The 10,000-nt window shown below is 45.9% G+C and overlaps 2 protein-coding genes across 2 annotated transcripts in view; one reads left to right on the top strand and one right to left on the bottom strand.

Annotated features, from left to right (window-relative positions):
• The window catches only part of ccdc88c (coiled-coil domain containing 88C), a 60,896-nt gene extending 55,993 nt beyond the window's left edge, over positions 1–4,903 (bottom strand). The window contains exons 1-2 of the mRNA XM_042709804.1: positions 4,257–4,903; positions 1,699–1,799 (exon numbers count right to left, since the gene is read on the bottom strand). Of these exons, the coding sequence (XP_042565738.1) occupies positions 1,699–1,799; positions 4,257–4,316 (161 nt within the window). The 5' untranslated portion in view covers positions 4,317–4,903. The remainder of the gene's footprint in view (positions 1–1,698; positions 1,800–4,256) is intronic.
• A 2,250-nt stretch (positions 4,904–7,153) lies between these two features.
• The window catches only part of prkcha (protein kinase C, eta, a), a 34,063-nt gene continuing 31,216 nt past the window's right edge, over positions 7,154–10,000 (top strand). The window contains exon 1 of the mRNA XM_031580208.2: positions 7,154–8,226. Coding sequence (XP_031436068.1) covers positions 7,876–8,226 — 351 coding nt within the window. The 5' untranslated portion in view covers positions 7,154–7,875. The remainder of the gene's footprint in view (positions 8,227–10,000) is intronic.

The following is a 10,000-nucleotide window of genomic DNA, read 5'->3' as shown; positions in this document are numbered from 1 at the left end:
CCACACACACACACACACACACACACACACACACACACACACACATCCAAATGCCATTGTTTCAGCTGGGGTCTTCTCTTTTTGTTTTCTCTCCACAGCCTTCTAATAATATTCCCTTCACTGGTCAGACACACACACACACACACACACACACACACACACACACACACACACTTTAGGTCGTCATTAAAAGCACAGAGGCAGGGGCACAGGGGGGAAAGTGGGCTAAAGGACAGCACTGAGGGAGGAGGGGTGGTGAGAGGGGAGGGGGGTGGAGGAGGAGGAGGAGGAGGAGGAGGAGAGAGAAAGGGGCCGCTACGGTTAGCACAGCTGGGGGGAGCACAAAAGAGACAGACGCAGGCCATGGGGGAGGAGGGGGGAGAGAGAGAGAGAGAGAGCAGAAGAGAGAGAGAGAGAGAGAGAGAGAGAGAGAAAATGAAAATGAAAGAGAGAGGATAACTGTTCATGCAGACAAGCATCTGAAATGTGTGTCTTAACTCCCTAAACTGGCTGTGTGGTGCGTTGGGAGAGGAGAGCAGAGCAGAGGAGAGGAGAGGAGAGGCGTGGGTGTAATCGGAGGCTTTTGTTCCCCTCACAGAGTTTCTGCGAGGCAGGAGGAGCACAAGAGTAGGGTGACAGCAGGCCCTCAACCGGCAACACTGAAACACACACTGACAGAAACAAGATGGCCGACACCGCTAGTATTTAACGCACCACAGCATCAACACACCTGACCTTTCAAAAAAAAAAAAAAAGCAACAACAAAAGAAATTGCCAAGCAAGGCTTGTGTGTAGCTCGTTCTGACTGAAAACATTACCTTTGCAGAAACCTGTGTGAGAAACTGCTCTCCGAGTTTCCAACTCTGGCACACACACATGCAAGGCACAGCCTCTTGAGGTTACAGGAAGTATTTTTTACCTCAAGTTGAACGAAAGCCGCAGAGTGAGGCCTCCAGTCAGACAGCCTGGGTCTGAGGGGAGGAAAGAGCACCCCTGCCCTTCATCAATGGAGCGCATTCAGACTGCACTGGGGGCCCCCACACTGACTCTGGGAGGGCCACACTAGTTCTCACTGCTCTCACAATGATATTTAACATCCATGAAGTGAAAGGCTCCACAGTCTAAGGGGTTTACACGCCCACACACACACATAAATGCAAGCAAGGAGATTGATACACACAAACACCCTCACACACACACACACACACAAACACCCTCACACAAAGAGGAGACGACACTGAACTCCATAATTCAAATCAAAGTATCTTGATCTGACCTCCCCACACATTCCTCTATGGGGTGGAGAGAGAGAGGGGGAGAGAGAAAGAGGGAAAGAGAGATAGAAAGAGAGTCAGAGAGCAAGAGAGAGTGAGAGAGAGGGAGAGAGAAAGAGGGAGAGAGAGAGAGAAAAAGGGAGAGAGAGAGAAAGGGAGAGATGCAGCTACAGTGTGTAACTCTGCTGAAGCACGACCGGCGTATTCTTTCGAAAGGTGTCTCTGCTCTAGTCGGATATGGCCGAGTCAGGGGAACGTTAGGATGTGGTTTCACATACAGACACACTGAGGATGCGCAACAGCTGCTCAGTAAGCCCCCGCACCACACACACACACACACACACACACACACACACACACACACACACACACACACACACACACACACACACACACACACACTTGTTCATCCATATCCACTTACACGTGTGTCATGATCTTATGCAGGAAGACCCCGTCTACTAGGTCCATGAACATAGAGAGTTTATCCTCCGTCCCGGTTCCAAGTGGCCCGAAGGTCTTCACCTGCAGAGAGTTGGGGGGAAACAGGAAGTAGTTTATGAGCAGTTTCTTTCCAAATTACACATTCCTATTACAGTAGTCAGTTCTCCATTCTACACTGATTTTGAATCTTCCCAGTGGGGATCTCAGGGGCTTTCTTAAGTGCATGTGATGGGGAGGTGTGTGTGTGTGTGTGTGTGTGTGTGTGTGTGTGTGTGTGTGTGTGTGTGTGTGTGTGTGTGTGTGTGTGTGTGTGTGTGTGTGTGTGTGTGTGTGTGTGTGTGTGTCTGATAATAAGTGTGAAGTGACTGATACAGAGAATGTTTTTTTGTTTTGTTTCCTGTGTCGTTGAAATCTCTCTGGGTATCTGTGGTAGGTTTACGCTCAGTTGGAGGAGTCCTCTGGTCCTTCTAGCCCTCTGTAGCAGGCCTATGTTCTACACACAGCGTGGACCAGAGTCGAGTGCAAACAGGATGTTGTATAGAATACAGCAGAAACCGTCTCTCTAAATCGCTTTGACATAACTGAACTATACAGGAGATGACGATCAGTTACCCCCTAACTCAGACCTGGGCCCCAGGGCCATTTGCGGCCCCTTGGCTGTCCCTGACCGGCCCTCAGGGTCAATGGTAAATTAGGATTCAAACGTTAAACGATAAAAATGTATATTACTATTAATTTGTATACTTATACTATTGCATTGCAAGCTTGCTCTCGTGTGTGTGTGTGTGTGTGCCATGTGTATTGGTCGTCTGGGCACACCTTTAATACTGCAAAAACATGCATATTTTTAATGCTGAATTGAGTTCAGCCTATTGGTCCGGCCCTCCACAACAGTCTCACTATCTCATGTGGCCCCTTGGGGAAATGAATTGCCCACCCCTGCCCTAACTGAATCTGTTTGAGTCCATGTATGAGGCAGTGCTTCTACCCCAGTTCACTGTGAGCAGCAGCCCGATGAATGTGAAGAAAGCCACCCTTCTGCCAATGCCATGTCATACAGAATGCCATGACGATAGGCTGGATCAACGCCAAGCTTCTGATCTTTGATCTGAAGACAGACCTGCCATGTTGGCATCCTCACTCTCACCACCACAATCAACTCAGAAAGTAAACTGCCTCTAGATTGTGCTATCTACCTGTGCTGGACAACAGACCTGGTTTCTCTTATGGTTTGAGAACTCAACTGAGGAGATAACCTGGTACTAAGGGCATGGCAATTTCACTACATTGGATTGGACAGAAAAAAAAAATGGTCAGAGTGGTGGAACAGTAGTTGCCCTAGAGTCAGATAGACAGGGCAGTTTGGGTTTAGACAGGGCAGTTTGGGTTCAGACATGGCGGTCAGTGGGAGTGTGTGCCTTTAGAGATGACGGTCAGAGGGAATGTGTGCCTGGAAGCGTTAGGAGACTACAGGAGGCCACAAGCGCAGTGCCAAACACAAAGGCCGGGAGAAAATAAGGAACTAGAGGTGGGCCGGTCAGACAAACAGGACATGGGGTCAGGGTGAGGGGGTCATGGGAATTCCGCAGGTTCCTCTCACACCCTGGCCTGGTGCTACCCGACCGCATCTCAGACAGCGGTGAAGATGGGTAGGCAGTGGCACACTGCTCACGCCGACTCGTTTTTAATCCCCCGCTTACCGTTCAACCATCATAGTAAACCCCCAAATATTCCTTCCAAGGACTTTCACACTTCCTCTTTACACCACATGACCACAGCACCATGTGAGAAAATCAAGTACAGCTAGTTTGATTTGCACAGAAGGTTTTCCACTGGCCTAAATGGGACTGCGTGCCTAAGGCCTACCAAGTGCTTAGACAGCAGGTCATTTTTTTTTTCATGATCTATTTTTCCGACACGTACACTTCCTGCTGAGTTTACTAGCCGTCATTGATCTGTTGGGACCTTGGAGGGGTAGGTTGCACCTGAGCACACTGTACCTTTGATGTGCCAGGCTTGTTTAAGTAATGGGTGGAGGCGGTTGACAGTTTAATGCGCTGGTCCTATTAAAACGTTGCCTTAATGGGGAACGCTGTTCATGTAAACGGGCCATTTCACTACGTTGGATATGCTATATTCTGCAGTTAAAAGGTGGGTCACTAGTCTACCAACATGTGTTGGTCAAGACATTTTTATACATTAATCTAGTTTAGTTTAGGTTATATTTACATCAGCGAACTCCAATGGCATAGTATACTTAAATGTAATATTTTGATACATTGCTGCAACTTTGTTATATTAATCAAAAGTTACATTGGTGCAGGTTACTTAGGCTAGCCTGGGGCTTCGGTGTAGTAAGTTATTGTCAGAGAACGCTGGGTAATATGATCTAATCAGCAGAAAACGCGTTGGGTTGGCAAAAAAGATCTGCAGGTGTTCGAGTCAACTTTATAACGAAGTATGCTATCGCTTGAAACTGCTCTCTAAAGCGGGTACACATTGTCTCTTAAAATTAGCGAGCTCAGCGCATTGTCTTACCCAGACCACCAACGGGGTGTCCATGAAGTTCGCCATCAGTTCTGACACGGTGATATCCATTTCAGCCAACTTCAAAGAAATTCCGCCCGGAAAATAAATCCAAAAGTTACGTTTAATTCCGCCAGATTTGCGACTGGAGCATTCCTTAGGCGATGAGAAGTAAAGCTTGCATGCCCACTCCAGGCAGAACAATGCCGTGAGGCATCGGAGAGCCACACGGTCTGGGCGACGATCGGCTAAATTTCCCCTTTGTATCAATGAAATATGTCCACGAAGGTGATTTGGGTTTTTTTCCCCTTTTTATCGTCCTCCAGAATGCACGCGTTTCTGTTAAAGTTTCAAATAAACTTCTCCTCCAACTTCTTGTAAGTCGCCATAAATAAATAAGATCAAGAACAAAGTAACGTTAGCCTGTAATTGGGAGCCCTGGCCACGTCAATTGTTTGCCGAACTAAAGTTAGTGAACATTCAAAGTAATCCTCGGTAAGTGTATGTTAGAGAATGCACTCGCAAACCCCACTGCGCCCATGGGCTAAAAAGTTACAAACGTTGCCGCGAAGGGTGAAACTTCAGACTTGCTTCTCAGTTGCCGTTGCCCCTGCCTGCCTGCCTTACGTTATTTGTCCTGGAGCATCCAACCTGTAACCGAATGAATAACATGGCTCAATGACATCCCAGAGAACCAATCAGATCTGCTGTCTGTGCTCACAGGGGCAAGGATCAAGCCAATGTATGACTCTAGGGAACTGGGTTAATTTAGACATGACGTCACCGGCGGACAACCTGCTATATGCGCCAATCTAGCTCACTGGCGCGCTCCTCTGGTAATGTTTCAAAATCATTTAGCGAGTAGTTTGTGAGAACTTATGTTACCTTACAAACCTCACAGTTCAGCATGTAAAAAAATAAATGACAGAACAACACAGCCCATTAAACTATGTTGAAAGATTTCAGTGAGTATAAAACTAAACCACGGAATTCTAGCAACCTTTAATTCATGGTGATTCAACTCTGAGGAAGGGGATTTTTTTGTCTTTTCCACATTTGTATTGATCTTCACGATAAAGTATACTTACACTCAAATACATTAATCAATTCATTAAAAATAATTTCACACTGGGCAATATGTATATGACACTAAATATCAGAACCTTTCACTTACTCTCTGGTGTGTCTTAAAACACTGTCTCTGATTTTGACTCTTTTCTTTCCAATATAATTACCCTGACTCAGCACAGCTACCACACTTGTTCCTTGCATGACCTTTAAGGTCAAGGGTCACTGCCTGAGACACACCTGTGCACCTCTCAGTTGTAGCTAAGAGGACTCAGTCGCTGAAGAAGGTAAGTGGTGCACTCTGTGGAATTTCCAGAGCATTCTGTAACCTCTAAAAGGGAAAGACTGTTCTTAGAAAGTGCTGAGCCATGCGCCCCGGTCACAGACAGTAGACAGGCCCAGCCGTTCTGTCTGAGGACCGTCAGGAAGATGGTCCAAATGGTATGTGTGGTATGTGCCCATGGAATCTGGGAGTTCAAAGAGTGCAGTTGGAGTTCGGGGGGTTTGAGGGGATGCAAATGATTTACAATTATATGGAGAAAGAAAGACTGGACCGACAGAAAGAAAGAAAGAAAGAATGAACGCGACAGAAAGAAAGAAAGAAAGACTGGGCCGATAGAAAGAAAGAAAGACAAAGAATTAAACCAAGTAACTTACTGACGAAAGCTCATGGTCACATGAGATGTACAAACTGACCCAAGTGCTTAACTGCAGTAACTGGTAATTGTTAACTATCAGTATGCTTTTCAATTCCACAGCATCCCATGTTAAAATCTTAACCAACTTTTCTACCTATTATATCCATTCAAATTGAATATAGTGGTATGCGTTAGCATAGTGAGTGGCGTCATCCCTTGATTCTATAGCCGTTGGTTGAAATTTGAGCTTGTCTCTGTTCAGGCGGGTCTTGACACTGCTCTTGGTTGGCATGCCAATGGCGTTGTTTGCGAACAGCAAGATGACCAGTGGGACACCCCTACTGTGACTGACTACCAGCAAGGGCTTCTCCGTGTGTACTTGAGAGAGGACACAGTGTAAGGGCAGAGAGAGGTTTGTTTTGGCAATACTGTTGAACTAGTCATTGGTATGGCAAAGAATGCCAATATGACTTTTCCGTTTCACAGACAGTGGGAGAAAGAGAGACAGTGGAGAGTGAGAGAGGGTGTGTTTGCCAGTAATAATAACCTGTACAATGACATATTCACACTGCAATTCTCTGTAATAATAATAATAAAAAACATGTAACTTCTTTTTCTGTTTTCAAACTTTTCGGCATTCCAAATTTCATCCAATTCCATTTGAACCAAAATACAATGGAAACAACTCCATAACAAACCATTAAACACATAAACAAGTTCAAGTAGTAACATATCTACACTACATTACACAACACTATATATACGGGCCCCCAACACGAGGTCATACAGCACAGCCCCGGGACTGGGAAAGAGAAGGAAGTGAGAGAAGTTGGACCACTAGAGAGAGCTACCATGGTAGCTTTCAATATGTGTGTTTAATGCGCAACCTACAGGGACCATCCGAATGCAGGTCAGCGGAAATGTTTGGCAAGCCTGATTCTGTCTCGTGGAGCAATTCACTTATGACATTTCCTGAACGATAACCTGTACATTATGCTCCCGAATCATTTTAAAATTCCGGGTTTTTTGCAGGCAATTTCTAGCGTCGTCGTGCGCCTTTTTCTCACCACAAGATGGCGCTTCTTATCACCACATCAATAGCTGTTGTTACTGCCTGTGCAGGTAGGGTCACTATCCCATACCCCTATAAACACAATGATTAACCAAATGCAATTTGTCGTTTTATACTGTGTTTACAATGTTGGTACAAAGTGCATAATAATTAAGCTTCTTTGATTAGATGCCTATCCTATGTTTTGTAGCCAACTTTATCTGAATTCCAACCTGCCAACCGACTGAAAGTGCTGCGGTGCATTATGGTCTACATAGTCCACACGCACATTTGTCACAGAAGTATGTAAGTTCAGTACGTGTAATCAAACTACAGTTTCGTAGTGCTACAGTAATTGGCAGAACGCGACCCTTGAGACGCAACATGTAGCCAACGGGGATAGTTCGAATTGGTTTTTTTAGGTTTCGGTAACAAACTTATGGCTGAATTTTGGTGATTTGAGCTGACATCACAACAGCCTTTCACTTCCTTTTTAGTTGTACTTTTCCTTGTCGCCTGCTATATAGTCTGTTCCGCAAAAGGTTAATTTGCGCATAACACGCACAGGCAACTTCACAAAGGAAGTGTCACTTGAAAGTAGTTCTACTCCAGCGAGTTTATGTGAGACAGTCAAGAGGACTTCTGCAGCGCTAGGAAGGGTCAGCCAAGCGGCGCAACACCTGCTGCATTCTGCAGATGAAAGTATTGATGTGTAGCCTATTTGCTTGCTCTGGCGAGGGTATGGAAATCTAAGAGACTTTGAAGGGAAATACTCCGTTTTGTAAAAGCATTGGATTGTGACATTTTTCATTTCTAAAAAAAAAGGACTAATGTGTAGGTGCGCATTTTTCTTTTTTGTTGATACTGAAGAAATATGAAGTTTAACGGTAACCTAAAGCTGAGAATTGGGGAGGCGGTGGATTTGAAGCCCACCAGCACCGCGCTCAGACACACCGTCATGTTCAACAAGACGAACCAGACCCTTGACCCTTACATAGTGGTCAAGGTTGACGAGTTCAAAGTCGGACAGACTATCACAAAGCTGAAGACCAACGTGCCCACGTACAACGAAGAATTCGATCTGAACGTGAACAACGGTAAGCAGATCGAACTGACCGTGTTTCACGACACGCCCCTCGGCTACGACGACTTCGTGGCCAACTGCTCAATCCAGTTCCAGGACCTGATGAAGACCACTAGCACCGACGAATCCTTCGAGGGATGGGTTAGTCATCCTGCACTCCTTTGTTTGCTCATGCTTGGTTATTCCATCACTTATCTATTACTTAATATTAATTTATGTGTGCGTGTGTGTCTGTGTTTGCTGGCCATGCATGGAGGGTAATTTAACCAGGCCGTGGTTGGGTCACTGTGGTTTGCTGACCTAGGCAAACTCATTTTTGAAGCTCATGAAAAGTCAGAGCGACTAGTAGGCTACATGATCATGAAGTCACTTATAGTGTCACATTGGTTGCCAAGTGATCTTGGTTAACACTGTTCATAGTGTTGTAGGCCTATCCACACACAATCATTTGACAAAGACTCCTAACTCTGTCGTTTCCAACCCCTGCCTGTTTGATAATTGTTAAAGGCAGGGTAGACAATTGATTTCAAGAAACAATTTTTGTCACATTTTAAAAATCCTCTTTATATCCTGCTCGTAACGAATAAATGAAATGCCCTTACAACAAAAAAAAACCTGATAAAACAAATCGTATCTTATGCTGCAATAGTGGAGGTGGACACAGGCCATTCTCCTTCAGAAATGGGGGAGCTACGGCACCAAGCATGCAAGTGCAGCTGTGTAGGTGCGCAGTGGGAGCACTACTGTGTAGGTGCGCAGTGGGAGCACTACTGTGTAGGTGTGCAGTGGGAGCACTACTGTGTAGGTGTGCAGTGGGAGCACTACTGTGTAGGTGCGCAGTGGGAGCACTACTGTGTAGGTGCGCAGTGGGAGCACTACTGTGTAGGTGTGCAGTGGGAGCACTACTGTGTAGGTGTGCAGTGGGAGCACTACTGTGTAGGTGCGCAGTGGGAGCACTAGCGTGCGACTGCGTAGGGTGCGGGGATTTCAGTTCATAGCCACAGTTTATAGGCCAAACGATGAGAGAACAATCCAAGCAAACTGAAGAAAGTGCTGCAGTGAGAAGGTAAAAAAACAAACCCTAAACAGACACCCAGCTGCCGAATGCACTCATGCGCTCTGAAGGAGCACCCTATTCAGTTCAACGTTGGACCTAAAATGATCTTAAAATAAGGCCCAGATTAAAAAGTCCCCAATGTTTCCTTTAATGACCAAGGTGGATGGGGACCAGACGCAAGGCGACACTCTCTCGTGATAAATATCACCTGTTTCCCTCACTACACCTCCTCTCTTACCTCCTCTGGTCTAGTGTGAAGAGTGAAGAGAGCTGTTATCTCCCCATGCCAGAGCCTAAGGTGTCGGAGCCTAAAGAGCCCACGTGGCACCATTGGTGTGATGAACGGCTCATGCCATCTGATGGCTAGTCAACTTCTGCCTTCTGAAAAAGGCCTGCAGTCTCTTCTGATGGCTAGTCAACTTTTGCCTTCTGAAAAGGCCTGCAGTCTCTTCTGATGGATAGTCAACTTCTGCCTTCTGAAAAGGCCTTTAGTCTCTTCTGATGGCTAGTCAACTTCTGCCTTCTGAAAAGGCCTGCTGTCTCTTCTGCAGACAACTCAACATTCCCTGGTCCCCTGACAAGTGTAGATCCAAAACACGATCCTGTTTGACCCTAATCGGCATCCGTACTTCTTTTATTCACGTGGGTTTACTTATGTGAACTTGTATGCTTTCCCTGCCCCTGACCCCCCAGCACCTTTGATGGAATGGCGTGTCTGTGTCACAGGTCGTCCCCTCTTCAGCTTCTTCTTTCTTTGTCTGTGGCCCTTGCTTCAACTCTCGGCATCCGTGGTAGAGTCCTCAATGGCTTTCTGTGATAACTGCCATTGCATTTGTATTAAGGTCATTGTTGGAAGTA

Source organism: Clupea harengus, chromosome 14 (assembly GCF_900700415.2).
Source record: "Clupea harengus chromosome 14, Ch_v2.0.2, whole genome shotgun sequence".
Lineage (NCBI taxonomy): Eukaryota > Metazoa > Chordata > Actinopteri > Clupeiformes > Clupeidae > Clupea > Clupea harengus.
Note: the sequence above shows the minus strand (reverse complement) of the source record. Positions and strands in the feature narration are given on the sequence as shown.